Source organism: Rhineura floridana, chromosome 3, assembly GCF_030035675.1.
Source record: "Rhineura floridana isolate rRhiFlo1 chromosome 3, rRhiFlo1.hap2, whole genome shotgun sequence".
NCBI lineage: Eukaryota > Metazoa > Chordata > Lepidosauria > Squamata > Rhineuridae > Rhineura > Rhineura floridana.
Genome location: NC_084482.1, coordinates 137,187,101 through 137,203,117, shown reverse-complemented (window position 1 = coordinate 137,203,117; position 16,017 = coordinate 137,187,101). Strand labels below are relative to the sequence as shown.

The following is a 16,017-nucleotide window of genomic DNA, read 5'->3' as shown; positions in this document are numbered from 1 at the left end:
TATACAATGACACTATACACATATCTCCCCTTTTGTTTAAAGAAACACTTTAATAGATTAGCAGCTAAGGTAATAAGTCACTCATCTCAGAAGCTTCTGAAAAACTCAGTGGCAGCAAGTGACAATCTGAGTAACAACATCACTGTCAGTCTTACAAAATTGTTCAGGCAGTCTCAGAAGATGAACTTGGGTTTCCAGGATCTTGAATGTCCATCATGGCCTGAATATGCCAAGACACTTCCACCACTATATTTCTAACATACCATAACCAATGTCATGTAATTGTAACCCTTGAGAGCCCTATAGAACCACAGCTATCAGAGCTTTAATGGGGGGTATATTTTACTGGTCTTCTCCTGCACATCCAGACTGATAATTCCCATTGGTTTTCATTCATTATGCAACTAAGGGAGCTCTGCAAACATAGTAGGTACCCATTTGTGTCTCTCTCAAATTCTCACAAGACATCAATACATATTTGTTTACATATACACAACCACCAGACACTTCCACTTAGTAAAGAGATTCTTCCCTACAAGTGCCCACATCTTAAGAAATGGGTCAATCAGCAGGTAACAAGACTGTTATAAAATACATGGTTGAGTGCATCATAATCCTCTGTAAGTTTATTTAAAGTCATGGTATAGCAATAACAAAATGTAGTTGCCTTGAACTATATAAAGAAAGGTGGGTATGAAGATTTTAATAAATGAAATAATAAATCCTGGCTTTGCAGCTCTATGTATGCATATGCTGATTTTAATCCATATGAAACCTACTGTCCCATACTGGGTGACTTATCCCTATAGCGCCAATCATATGACCAGAATTATTTGTAGTGGGCTATAAGAAAATTTTTGTCAGTGCAGAGATAGTATACTGTGGCAGTGAATTACATTATTCCCGAAAGCAAAGGGGATTAATTTATCTGCTTGGGTAAGTCCATTCTTTTGCCATAATTTAGCATTTGCCAACTAAAGTTCTCATTCTTCTGTTTTGAATTTGTGCACTTGTGAAACTGCAAAATGTTTGTAGACATAAGAACAGAAAATTGGATGAATGTGAACCATACAGGATTTTTATTTTAAATGAAACCAGAAATCATAGCTGATACTGGATGCAATTTATCCTTGGCTCTTTCTTCACACTTTCAAGCCAGGTGAACGAACACACCATATGGGAATGAGTTCACTTGAAATGAAGTTCAGATATAGGAAATCTATAAGTCTTCAGCTGTATTCCCTTCCTACAAGTCAGACATAAAAAGCATTCCTCAGCATCTTCAAGTATCAAATATACAAATATTATTCTGATGCAAACTTTATTCTGAAACTGCTAAAGCCCTTACATGCTCCAAAGTGTGTATCTTTAACTAATTAGTTCTGACACAGATATGCACTCTTTTATCCACTATAAATTTCTAGTTCTATTCTTAGATCACTTATTAGAGTTAAAATTAAAATAACATTTCAAAATTCACCAATGCAAGTATTAATATTCATTGCCTCTTAATTTGCTTCCAAGCATCACAAATCTAGCAGATGTCAAAAGAGTGGGTAACATTCAGTTTAACTAATAAAAATAAATAAACTTAAATGTCCTATGTGCATTATTATATTTAGGTAAACATCTATCTCTCTCTTTCTCTATGAGTCAGTGAGCCTTTCAAAGAATAAGTCTTAATAAGAACGGACAATGTATTTCTGGAAGTGACAGTGTGATTAACAAAGGCAATATTACAGAATGTTCACAGATGATTACTGCAGCATTTTAGTAGAAATTCAGCATTGCACTTTTAGAAGGAAATCTCCGATTCCTCTCTAACCTGTGTGTGTGGCAGGCCTCACATCTATATTTCACCACGTGCTGCTTTGTTGCTTGCATTGCTTTGAACACTTATGTCCACAGAGCACAGCATGACTGACGGGTGGGGGGGAATCACAGAGAACATGCTCAACATTTGCCAAAACGAGAGCTTGCATGCATCTCTCATCAATCATTTAAAAGATGACTGAGTGGCTCATGCACACAAGTTATTCCTCTTCTGATGCACAGTTCTGCACCACACAAATGCTTAATGATTCAGATTTTTTCAGGATAGTAATTTAGTACAAATAAATTGCCCAGACAACAAGGAAATCAACTTAGCATAATTATTGTCATACCAGAATCAATGCCCACACTCTATACTTGACTGAATGATTACTGTTTGTATTCAAAGAGGTGGAAACTCCAGAATTCATTGCATCCAGCGCTGCACAAGTAGCATTCCATTTGCACAACAGGGCTTCCTCTTCCTGCACATCTCCAAAATCTGCTCTAGAGGGTCCTCCGAACCACTGGAGCAGATTTTGAGGGTGTGCAGTAGGGCTGCAGGGGACAGGAGAAAAGAGAAGTTCTGTTGCACAAGTAGAAGACTGCTGTATGATTGGAATAGCAGCATTCAATACAACCCATGGTTAATAAAGTTAAGATCAGGTCATAGATATTCAGGGCAGACAATGCAATATCTCAGGAGCACCAACTGAATGAATCAATTTTCCAAGTTAAGCCACTAGTGGTGGACACAGTTGTGCTAGTAAAAGCTCCACAAAAATAACTGGTAACTGTTGGAAAAACAGACCGCTGTAAAATATTCATTCCACAAGATCACGAGGTACAAGCTCCCCAATTATGTAAAGGGTCAAGGACTGACCACAGAAGTGAATAGATGTCCAGAAATATAAACACACATGAACTCCTGGTTTTTTCTTCTTCTAATGATTGACCATCCAAGGGAAAGGTGACAAAAGTCTTTTGTGAACATTTTTTACTTAGTATAGAAGTGCAGGAAAACATGCTAAAAGAAAAGCTGAACCAAAGGTAACCCTCTACATTTTAATATAAATCATCATCAAAATTCGAATACACTCAAAATACAACTTGAGCCACAAGTCAGACTAAAGGGAACAAGCCTCCTAAACATCAGAAATGCTCAGATGTAAGTAACATTATCATATGACATCTTCTACAAACTGGTGTTCTGAACTGGTGCTGGAAGTTGGACTCCATGATCCACTAGGTGCCTTTCAACTCCTTTAATGCTATGATTTTATTATACCATCATTCTGACAATATAATAGTTGATCATGATGTCAATAAGTCCCAGCTAAACACAATAACTCCAATCAACATAAAGTTGTCATGACTATCTGTCATGACTCAGTCCCACTAAAAGAAACGGAACAAACAGAGCTACAATTAATGTAAGCTCCCATTGCTTTCATTGGTACTTGTAGTGCACCCCTAAGCATGTTTATTTCAATGACATTTGTTTTCAAGTAAGGGTGGTAAATCGTTTGTGAATTTTATGTAAAAACAGCTTCAAACTGAAATACATTACCATAGGCTGACATTTTGCTATTCTTGTTTGCTCCAAACCTTTACTTAAACAGTTAATACTGTAATAAGTTTAGAATAAAAGTTTAGTTATACTTACTCCCAAAATTCCATGACTGGAGAAGTAGCATTCTGTAAATATTGTTGAGTACAGTTGCTCATATTAATTTTTTGAAATTCTACGCAGTGGTCTATAAAAGAATAAAAAATAATAATTAAACATTCAAGTTCACTTTGAGTATGTTAAGATTATGGCCACAAAAGTCTGAAAACAAGATTCTGTCACATGCTTTGATCACTAATTCATACAGATTCTTCCCAGGAAGTTATTCACTGTGTTTATCCAGTTAAAATTGGAAGAACCAATCCAGTTTGAGACAGGAGAAACAGACCAAGTTCCTCTGATTGTGAGGGAGTTTAATCATGCATTGTGCTTCAATCGGCTGATTGCAGTTCAATTCCCAATGCCTAGCATTGGCTTAGGAATCACTTTCTAATAGCAGCAAGTTTCTATCAGCAGCAAAATGGACTTAATATGACAAGTGAGAAAGCTACCATTTGGCACACTGTTATTTCTGGCATCAGAGAGATGGTGGAAAGAGATCAAAGGAGTTCCCCATTACTGAGTTGACATACTATTTGGACAGTGTTCAATATTAGCTAGGCTTTCCTAAACAGATGCCAAAAATGACACTGAAGCCCTATCACTTCTGATCGTTTTGATGCAAGACTTTTAATTTACCCAAACATTAATAGATCCAAGCAAAACTCCCAAGTTGTTCAATGAATAGAAGAACAAGGATGGAAGAGTACAGTTCTTACTAAAATTATAGGGCTGCAGAAATTAGATGAGAAATATGAAAACAAAAAATTCATGTCATTTAAGAATTTATTTCCCTTTCAAGTATAATGCACTAATTCAATATAACCTTGAATGTTACAAACTAATAATCTCTTTTATTCTGTATTTTATATCATATGTAAACTCTAAGAGAATTAATGTTTGGCAAAGGACTGTGTGGGGTATTCTGCAGGGGCTTTTCTACTACCTCTTTTCACTGTACTACACAAAAGGTTTTTTTCCCTAGGAACCTACAACTTTCAGTTAGATACAAGGGCTGAGACTGAAAGAAAAAATTGTAAACTTTTTTTGTTTTAGTGCACATGTGCAATCTTCTCTGAATCTCCGATTCTGTATTTTCACACACACGGAACTTCTGGCTACAAAGCTTAATTATTCAGGATGGTATGGAACTGGGTCCCTCTGCTAATAGAAAGCTGTTTGAGCCAACAGACACTTCTGTGAATAGACAAGGAGGGAAGGCCATTTTCACTTTTTTCCCCTCCCCTCTACAGTATCTTGCCCCTCAAATGGGCTTTAGAAAGTTGGGAGACATGAAACACGGAGATGAAGAAAGGAGTGTTGTGAAATTCACCCCAATCCCTTTCCGCTGATGGAAGCCTCCTTTGGATCAAAGAGCCTTCCATCCAATGCAACTGGAAACAAATAATATAATGTTATGTGTCAGCTATAGTGTAACATTACATTTTGACAAACTTTATTATTGAGTGTTGATGCTTTTTTAAAAAATGTTAGTTGTCTTAGATATAAGTTTTCAAAACTAGACAAAAAAATTCTATGACACCAGAGGTTAAAAACCTAAATATCCTCTCTCAATATTCAGTTATCAAAAGATTAATTAACAGTTAGTGAACACTTTTCAAACTGGTGTATTTTAGAAGGGAAGATGGAATTTGGTCCTGCATAGATATGACACTAACCATTTTAAAAATTAATACTTGCTTTTTAAACTAGTCTGCTTAACTGATGAGGAAAAAAGATGTATGAGGCAAGATTTGACATGACTTTCATTCATATTTTCAATAATATTTAACTGTTGGAATACATGTTTTTTTACACCATATAATGCAAATTTGAATTAAGCTAAGTTTCAATATTATATTGTTTGGTCCCATAATCATTTAATTATTAAATTACTCTGCTACTGTTTCAACACCCTCATACAGATTGTATCTTCACTGTGCCCATACCTGTATTCCATTCATGCCCACAGGTTGCCCAGGGAAGCTCTGTGGTAAAGCAGTTAAACAGATAAAAGATAGCCCATGCTAAAATGATGATGTAGTAAACATTCAAATGCGCCTCAATAACCTGGGTGGCATATCCAATACCTGCAAAGGACAAAAATACGATGGACTTCTTTAACACATTTAAGGGAACAAGGAACAAGAGTCAGAAACTAGTTATTAGTTTAAATTCTAAGATTCTCACTTCTTTATTTGTTACAGAGAATCTAGGGTCTAGCCCTTATCAAAGAAAAAATAAATCCTGCAAATATAATTGTAACATGTGCATCCAAACTGTAAAGGCAGAACTGGTTGTTGGGTGGGAGAGAGGTCTTTAAACAGATTTGATAAACTGGAATGTGGGATAAAATAAGGCAAGGACTAAGAACAACAGGACTACACAATTGGTTATGTGAAGAAGTGTTAAGCATGTCAAAAGCCTGGAAAAGTGGTTTTAGACAAAGAGGAATAATTCTAAATAAACAACAAAGCATTTAAAATAGCTCTTTTCCCCTAAATTCTCAAAATGCTTTGAATACATTTATCTAATTGTTACCTGTAAGATAGGCCAGTATCATTAACCCCTTATTTTTGTAAAGTATCATTATCCCCATATTACGGACATTGTCTCAGACAATGACTTGCCTAAGGTTATTCAGTCAGTTCATGGCTGAAGTAGATTTAAACTGAAGATTTCTGAGCTTACACAGCTCATGGTCCTAACCACTGTGCTACACTGGTCAGGAATGGGCATGAATACAGAAGGAATCAGAAGAAAGCTATGCAAACATATTATTAAGATTTTTTTGTTGGAGGTAGCATTCATTCCTTTTGCACATATTTCCAAAACGCATGGAAATTCATTTTAGTTTATCAAGTAAATTGTTCCAACATGCTACACTGTTTTACCGACCTCCTCAAATACACACACAATTATATATGCTAAACCAGAAAAAAGAACTGGAGAATTTGATGTGTACCTTCAAACAACGGACAAACTTTCCTCCAGCAAGTAATGCCTCCTTCGCTAGTGAATTGTCCCAAAGCAGTTTCCAGGAAAAACACTGGTATTCCACAGCAAATAAAGAAAACCACATAGGGTATGAGAAAAGCACCTAAAAGCAAGGATATATAGGTATTACTTAGTTTCATCTAGTTTCTTAAAGGTAAGTTAGAAGTTTTAACATCATGCATACATTCGTTATATAAGACAACTGTACATAACGTTTAATTACCTTGCCTCAAATACCACACTTGAGTGTAGTATCACTGATGCAAAGAAATATTCATGCAGGTAAAAATGCACAGGATCTGTCCTCAATTTTTCAAAATTAATTTTTGAACACCAAAAATGTGTTTTACTTTTACTTTACTGCTTCTTATTCTTTTCTTTTTCTTTTCCTATTCCTATTCTTATCAATTAATTAAATGTATACCCCGCCCTTCCTCCCAGTATATTATCTAAGAGATGCATCAGGGTGATTTTTAACTACAACTGAGCCTCAGATTTAACATACCTTGGCATTTGCACACATACATACACCTATATCTAAAGCATGTTATAATAATTTTGCACATATGAGCCTCAAACCCACTCGCAATACTAAAGCATTTACATACCATGAAAATAAACACTAAAATATTAACATTAGCAGCCAGAAAATACACAATAATCAAACAAGCGTGATTATTTTAGATTAGCACATCATGTCTATAAGTAAAGTCATCAGCATTAACTCCACACAGAGAAAGAGAGAATAAATTGTCAGAGTCTCTGCTGTTTTGGTTGGATGTTTCATAGCATGTCTCAATGAAGCTGAAATACATGCAACACATTATTTAGGAAATGTAGTGATCTTTATTATGTTAAACTTAAAACTATACACATCTATAAAATACTATACATGTCTACTCAGAAGCAAGCTCTGGGTTCAATATAAATCCTACACAAATTAAGCGGGTATAGGATTCCAGCCTGTATGTCTCATTATTAATGGAACTTAATTTCCAGTTAAGCATGCAAGTGTCATTAACTTAGGTCTGGAATAGAACAAACAATGGGTATGGCAGTTAGACAATTTTAGATCCTGAACTTGAGGGGGGGGACTCTTTAGATGGTATTATGTATTCCTTTACTTATTGCAAAATGTGGTAAACCAGGCTTGTTGAGTTCTGGGGCCCTTCTATTCATCTGCTGGAAGGGCCCTGGACTTCTACCAGTCCTGCCAACTCTACTGGACAATCCGTATACCATTGGTATGGCACCAATAATAAACTCCTTGTGACAAGATACCCATCTGGCCCAAGAGATTTAGAATCATTTACTACATGGGTTCAAGCCATCAAGTTCCAAAGTTTCCACACTCCCTTCAGTGACTATAAGGAATGCCAAAAGAGGGCATGGAGGCTTACAATATTAAGGATTTGGTTTATTTTATAAGGGCTTCTAACATGATCCAAGGAGAAATCAGTAACCACATGAAAGGTGCTTACTGCAACATCCCCCATGTAACAGCTATGTGAACAATTAAAAAAAACTAGGTAGCATGGAAAATCTAACTAGTAAATGTATAACTTTTACGGTCTGATTACTTTGTATTGCACTTAGCTATTATTATTATTATTAGTTGAATTTTACTATTATTTCTAAGTTACTTTACACAAGTGTCTCAAAGCAACTAATAAGTTTAACAAGTAACAGTTCCAATTACATAGTTCTAGACTATTTTAATTTTGAAATGTCTATGCTTTTTTACTAACTAAAGGTAACCAGGAAAACCAACAGTTAAATATTCTTGTATTGCCTTCCATTTAAACAGCACTCCACAGCATATACTATGCTATTACATAATCTTGAAAACAAACTAAGTGTCCATAAATAAGTTTGCAAACAAATTTCCATCTTTGGATACTAAGTATGACTGCACTGATACATATTCACTTTTTCATTACTTTGTGGAAAACCTTACAAGGAGGTTGTTTTTAATATGCCATTTTTTAAAAAAAACAAATTGGTAAAGTCTAGAGAATATTGTGGTTGGTTCTAGGGAATAAATGGCATGCAGTAGTTTTAAGAAATTGAACCTGGTTCCATTACTGCATCTGCTTAATCTCTATACCATATATCAGTGGACCTCAATAACAGAAGCATCCCAGTCACTATTTATTGGAGTAGGCAATGACATTTGAGCACACCCGTTTTAGAAAAATGCATCTCAATCAACAGCTTAATTTTTCAAGTCTTGCTGAGGAGAGCACAATCATTCATGACATCTTTAAACCTTCCATTGTTGGTTTTCCTTCTTAAAAAGAAAACTTACATTGACCTTATGTTTCAAAATGCAGAACTCTCTGTTCTAGGAAAACTATGCAACTCTATCATAAAATATCAAGAACAGAAAGGGTTGAGGGACCCTCTGGAGCAGCATGACAGATGGCACAGAAGGAAGGGGACACTGGTAAAAAATGCCACCCAACCCCTAAACTCCAGTAGAACTTCAGCTCCCTCCATAAATGGAAAGAGCCTTTCCATTCACAGAGGGTAAGTTAAGATCCAAGTTAGGGAAGTAAGCCACAGAGAAACAAAGAAAGCATATGGAGATACAGAAGGGTTATATCTCAGAAAGGAGAGCATGATGAACAGATCACAGTCATGAAGATCAAGAGTCAGTCATTTCCCCAAGGATGTCAGTCTAAACAATTAAAACAGCTGGTCAGGTTAAATTCTGCTTTGCAGATTCACTTGAAACTCATCATATTGCTCTCATTGACACTACATTGTACAACCCTATTTGTAGAACAACTTAATGATACTTTTGGGGAGAAAAAGGCTGAAGTTCTAAGCGTACTTAAGCTGCAATCCTATTTTCTTGTAGTCACCAACATGATCCATATGAGCACAATGCCACCTTTGAGGACCTTCCCTGATGCCTATGGCACCTCCAGATCCTCTGCTCAGTGCCCCCCTTGTCATGAGATGGTGAAGGTGGTTACCTTTCCCACCTTGAAAAATACATATTGCTAAAGGAGGACATCGGAAGAGTGACACTTTTCCCGACTTTCTCTTTCATCTCTATGTGCTTTATAAAGCCCGGATTGGAACCTAAGCAGCTGAACAACCTGAGAAAGCAAAGCAACCAAGACGCTAGGAACAAGGGGGAGTGATTGGGTAAAGAGGAAAATGGAGAAGCTGGGGTGAAGATAATGTACTGCCACAGGAGTCAGAGGGGAGACAGAAAGACGGTGCACACATGCGCACATACACACACTGGATCCAGTAAAATGGATCCTCTTGAAATTGCATAATGTTTTTACAGGTACCACCAACCACCACTAAATCATAGACCACATCTGTCTCCACTGAATGAACCATAAAATTCATAAATCCAGTGCTATGGTGCAAAACTGTAGATCCAAGATCCTTATGGACTATCATTGTGTTATTTATTTACAAAAGATCCCCTCAAAACCACCATCAAATCATTGGTCATCTGTGTACAGGTTTTTTTAATAGTTGTATCATCCTTTGATTTTTGTAATTTTTGCTGTGAAGTCTACCACTGAAAGTTTTAATTCGGGATGTGTATAAAACCATGTAAGTTCAAGCTCTGTTTTAGTTCTACTGGAACTTACTTTTACCTAGACCCTTCGCAAAAGCATAGTGTGTGCACACATGTTTTCTCTGTTGGGGGCAAGGGAGAAAGACTGACCTGGAGAAGTGGGGAGGAAAGCAACTCTCTCAAAATTCCAAATGTGCCCATAGGCCCAGAAAAGTTGGCAACCCTTGGTACTTACCCAGGACTCAACTTGAACTCAATAGGACTTACTTTTGAGTACTTGTATGCAGGATTACACTGTTAGGACTTTGTGTTAAAAAAAGTGTTTCTATGTCCAAAACAAACGTCATGCCAATTCTCAAAATACTTGAGCAAATATTTTATTTATTTATTCGATTTATAACCCACCCTTCCTCCCAGTACAAGCCCAGTATATTTCCTCATGGTCAATCAAGTATTATCAGGAAGCATACTATAATACGCTGGTGAACAAGAAAATATTAATGATACTTTTCATTCCAGCACCCAACACTTATACCACATAAATGATGCAAGAGTATACCACTATAAATGCTGCCTTGTAGATCTATGTAGAAATCTAGTTCGCTGGAGTCTCCTAGATAAAATCCAAAGTCCTCAAACCAGGCTTTCCCCCCACTTGATTCTGTGATTCGAACAATATCAGGAACAGTATTTGTTTTTTAAATTAAGTGCAATGCTAATAAAATGAAAAATTAATCATGTCTCTAATACTTCACTAAATATAATACTGATGAAGTGGAATTCTGAGTCAGTACAACATATTGTACTAATCACTGAAGAGTATACTTAAGAAACTCAATTAATACAGAGCTTCTGTATGCCAATTTAAACATATTTCTTATTTTACCCTGACAAATGTATACCTTGAGAAGGAAATTTGCCTGGTCATCTGTCATACAAGTGATTTGCCCAGCTTTGTCACCATCATATAACAAAAACAGCATGAGGAATAAGGTAAAAGTAATCAACAAGAATCATTGTCAATACAGAAGAATTCACGTAATCTTTGCCACTGTGTAGCAACAGATGACAACAAAGAAAAGCAAATACACCTACACACTGTGCTTTTTAGAAATGGAGTAAACCAAATGGGCCAAATTCATGTTGGTGCTTCTCAGTACAGAAACAAGACAGACTTTAGCCCACTGCTGTTGGCAGAGAAACAAAAAATGAAGAATGGCACTTTCTGTGCTGCTTTGCATACAGGCTACCTAAGACAAGTTTTCCTCATGTTGTTTTACAAGTGCAATCCCCATCCATTTTGGCAGTACTCGCTTTCCAACACTTGCTGGGGTGCGTTATATATACTTGTTTACAAATCTCTTAAGCCAGGATAGAAAGAGACATTGTTAAGTGTACCCAAGAGCTTATGCACACATAAAAGTTTTTTCTTCCAACTTTGAAGAACACCTCTATGCCGTATCATAACCTCTTTACCATACAGATGGGAAGTTACTCTTCAGCAAACAATCCAAAATTCCCCCTGGCCACATAGTGTACTTAGACTTTCAAAAAGCGTTTGACAAGGTACCTCACCAAAGACTTCTGAGGAAGCTTAGCAGTCATGGAATAAGAGGAGAGGTCCTCTTGTGGATAAGGAATTGGTTAAGAAGCAGAAAGCAGAGAGTAGGAATAAACGGACAGTTGTCCCAATGGAGGGCTGTAGAAAGTGGAGTCCCTCAAGGATCGGTATTGGGACCTGTACTTTTCAACTTGTTCATTAATGACCTAGAATTAGGAGTGAGCAGTGAAGTGGCCAAGTTTGCTGACAACACTAAATTGTTCAGGGTTGTTAAAACAAAAAGGGATTGCGAAGAGCTCCAAAAAGACCTCTCCAAACTGAGTGAATGGGCAGAAAAATGGCAAATGCAATTCAATATAAACAAGTGTAAAATTATGCATACTGGAGCAAAAAATCTGAATTTCACATATATGCTCATGGGGTCTGAACTGGCGGTGACCGACCAGGAGAGAGACCTCGGGGTTGTAGTGGACAGCACGATGAAAATGTCGACCCAGTGTGCGGCAGCTGTGAAAAAGGCAAATTCCATGCTAGCGATAATTAGGAAAGGTATTGAAAATAAAACAGCCGATATCATAATGCCGTTGTATAAATCTATGGTGCGGCCGCATTTGGAATACTGTGTACAGTTCTGGTCGCCTCATCTCAAAAAGGATATTATAGAGTTGGAAAAGGTTCAGAAGAGGGCAACCAGAATGATCCAGGGGATGGAGCGACTCCCTTACGAGGAAAGGTTGCAGCATTTGGGGCTTTTTAGTTTAGAGAAAAGGCGGGTCAGAGGAGACATGATAGAAGTGTATAAAATTATGCATGGCATTGAGAAAGTGGATAGAGAAAAGTTCTTCTCCCTCTCTCATAATACTAGAACTCGTGGACATTCAAAGAAGCTGAATGTTGGAAGATTCAGGACAGACAAAAGGAAGTACTTCTTTACTCAGAGCATAGTTAAACTATGGAATTTGCTCCCACAAGATGCAGTAATGGCCACCAGCTTGGACGGCTTTAAAAGAAGATTAGACAAATTCATGGAGGACAGGGCTATCAATGGCTACTAGCCATGATGGCTGTGCTCTGCCACCCTAGTCAGAGGCAGCATGCTTCTGAAAACCAGTTGCCGGAAGCCTCAGGAGGGGAGAGTGTTCTTGCACTCGGGTCCTGCTTGCGGGCTTCCCCCAGGCACCTGGTTGGCCACTGTGAGAACAGGATGCTGGACTAGATGGGCCACTGGCCTGATCCAGCAGGCTCTTCTTATGTTCTTATGGAACTAGTGACATAATTACTTGTATACTGCTGTTAAAGCTTATCTGTAGATCATGTCAAGGGGCCTTAGTCACAAATAAGTATGCTTAGAACTGTAGCCTTAGACCTTTAAGCGAAGCACAACCATGTATACTGTCTACAGAATGTATTTGCTTATGATTGATCATATTTCCACTATAGTAATGCCATGCGATATACATTTATTCATAATCTTATGCATGTGATTTTGTCATTTCATAATCTAAGGCTAATTCCTAACCCAAATGACAAATTCATCCTACCTCACCACTCCATATAGTGAATATTTTTAAGAGTGTGTTGTAATAATATTCCCTTCTTTGACTTACAACCCACTCTATTTTGCTTCTTCCATTAATTATATTAGCATCACCATGCTATGACAGTGTAGTAGTCTATCTAGTTTAGCATTCTGGAGAGGATCCAAAGAACCAGGCTATTAGTTCTACTGATCCAAAGCAGCTTTGACTTGTTCTCAAGCAGTAGTCACCACACACACAACACAAAGCAAAACACTGTTGAAACACTTTCCAAAGCAGCTTTTAATATGGCAAGATTTTAAGAATTAGTGTTCAAAGGGGGAAAAGGGGGAAATCCAATAGATCCTTAGATGTATCACAACCTCCACTCTCCAAGAAGGAAAGCAAGATGGAACTTCCCATCTCATGCGGAGTGTCCCAAGCATTTAGAGGTTTTCTTTCTGTAAACACTAAGGCTACAATCTTAACATGAAGAATCGTTGGCCTTTCTATAAGCACTTTTGTGTTGAGTAGTAACTACTGGTTAAATTTCTAGGTATTATCATGTCAAGTATGACATGTAAAATCACTTTTAACAGCTATTTAAAGCTGATGGTCATCACAGACTTCTATAGCAATACAGGTGAAGACAGTCTGTTTTGTAAAAAATAAAAACAAGAACTTGAGGCTGCTGTTCCAAGCACAATTCCAAGAATGCAAGTCCCATTGCACTCAGATGGAGTTACTTCTGAGTAAATACATTTAGGGTAGCACTGTGATTATGACTTCAAGTATACAACATAAAGTTAACTGCTATAAATAAGAGTAAGGCAAATTCTAGATGCCAATATGAATGCTAACAGTACCAAAGATATCAACAAAAAGTCCAGCGGCAGACTAGCAAATATATGCATGCACCTACATACATAAACTTCTTTTTTCATCACAAACCATGCATTTAAGGAAGTATGATCTTGCCTATAAAAGATATTACACAATAAATGTGTCCTTCGAGTGCTTCTAGATGGGGTTTAATTTGGAAATTGGCAATTAAGATATTGCAAATAGATTTTGTTTTGGTTTTTGGCTTTTTGTTTATTTACCAGAGTTCCCCCAGAAAGGGTAAATCTGGACTGAATGGAGGAAAAGATACACACTAGCACTTTAAAGCCAACAATGTGTGAAAACTGCTAAAAACCTGCATGTATTAGAAACTCTAATCTTACAATAAACACCCATCTAGAAGCACCCTCTAATGAATTTTTTTCTAGAAGACTTAGCATTGATTTTCTGCATTTTGTCTAAAATCTATAATATTCATCAGAAACAAACTTTAAGGCAAGAAGACTTCTGCTTGAAAACTAACACTGATCTCTTATCATTAAAGGAAGAAAAAAGTAATTTCAAAGGGCCACATAGTGTGATTTTCAGTTCAGCTAAGTCAACAATATCAACCTACCCTACAACAGTGATTGTATTTAACTGTCTGAATTTCATACCACAGATGGGAACATTTTACAGATCATATCCACACCTGCCCAAATCTTAGCATATCCCAATAAAGTCTCTTCTTCCTGACATTAAGCAAACTGAAAGGCCTTCTGCAGATTTGCTAACACGTGCAAGCTATGAATTTTTCACAAGATGCCATCTTACCTCCTCCATTTTTGTAGCAGAGATACGGGAATCGCCACACGTTTCCCAACCCAATAATCTCCCCTGCTACGGAAAGCACAAATTCAACCTTATTGTTCCAGTGGCCTCTTTCATGCACTTTCTTATCGTTGCTGTGTACCAAGTTGGTACTTGAGGCTTCTGGGTCCAGAGCATCCTCTGGTTTGCCATTAATTATAGGAATAGTCTTTTCAGCTGTCATGACTCTTTCCAGCCTGAAGGAGAATGAAAAAGAGATGGGAGGTAGTAAGGAAGGTTTGGGTGTTTAGACATCCCTTTCCACTTTGACAACACACCGTTTGCTTTGCGTCTTCTGTATTTCACAAACGGCTAAAAAAAGAGCAGGAGATGCAAACTTTGCTGGATCACGCAGATTGCTGCTACTGCTGCGATTATTCAGTTGCAATAAGTAGTAACGAAAACAGGGCGCACTGCGCTCGCTCGCTCTCTTCACAATCCCTCCCCTGACCAGACAGCTTTGCAAACCTGTCATGCATCCCTGGGGCTACTCTGCATCTTTCTAAGGTTAATATACCGGATGGGTAAGAGGTCGGATTCTTCCACTAGCCGCTACTCACCCAGGACTCTGCCTGTGCTGTTGGGAGAGGGAAGAGGTCGGTGCTGGTTCTGGGCTCGCCTCTGAACCGGGTCCTTTGGACTGCCACTATTCGTCCTGTTGCACTGAAAACTGGGGAGGGGGGGGACAGAGAAGAGGTAGACGCCCGCGGCGGAGGCGGCAACAGTCGCGAGGGGGAAGGCTTGTGATAGGCAGGGACGCCGCTGTTGCTGCCTGGGAAAGGCTGGGATGCTCCTGGGCTAACCACGCTGCTGAGAGAACTGTGCAACTGCTCAGTCTTTGCTGAAGAAAACGCACAACACCCGTCCCCGCCACCCACCTCAGTCTGTCCCACCAGCTCTCCCGCCTTCCCTCCTCCCCGCTCTAGTGCCAGAAGAACAGCACAAGCCCGCGCTCCACCTCCTCATAAAATGCAGCGGCGCAAAAGGAAGAAAAAAACCACCCCCCTGCAATTCCTCCCCATTCCCACGAGCGGAGAGGGAAAACCTACTAGCCGTGGCCGCACGAACGCGAGAAGCTGAAGCGACGTGCCATCGAGCTGAGGAGGAGATTACGTTGTTGCCAAAACGCAGGCGAAACTGGACTAAGGCGATTGAGGCAAAAAGGCGGGAGAAGAGAAAGGCAGTATGGCAATGGTGTAAAATAGCGGGCAGCTGTCTGATC

The 16,017-nt window shown here is 38.2% G+C and overlaps 1 protein-coding gene across 1 annotated transcript in view; it reads right to left on the bottom strand.

Annotated features, from left to right (window-relative positions):
• SLC6A11 (solute carrier family 6 member 11) overlaps positions 1 to 15,403 on the bottom strand; it is a 193,469-nt gene extending 178,066 nt beyond the window's left edge. Inside the window, exons 1-5 of the mRNA XM_061621990.1 lie at positions 15,356 to 15,403; positions 14,760 to 14,992; positions 6,447 to 6,581; positions 5,431 to 5,571; positions 3,479 to 3,569 (exon numbers count right to left, since the gene is read on the bottom strand). Of these exons, the coding sequence (XP_061477974.1) occupies positions 3,479 to 3,569; positions 5,431 to 5,571; positions 6,447 to 6,581; positions 14,760 to 14,979 (587 nt within the window). The 5' untranslated portion in view covers positions 14,980 to 14,992; positions 15,356 to 15,403. The remainder of the gene's footprint in view (positions 1 to 3,478; positions 3,570 to 5,430; positions 5,572 to 6,446; positions 6,582 to 14,759; positions 14,993 to 15,355) is intronic.
• Between the last annotated feature and the right edge of the window lie 614 nt (positions 15,404 to 16,017).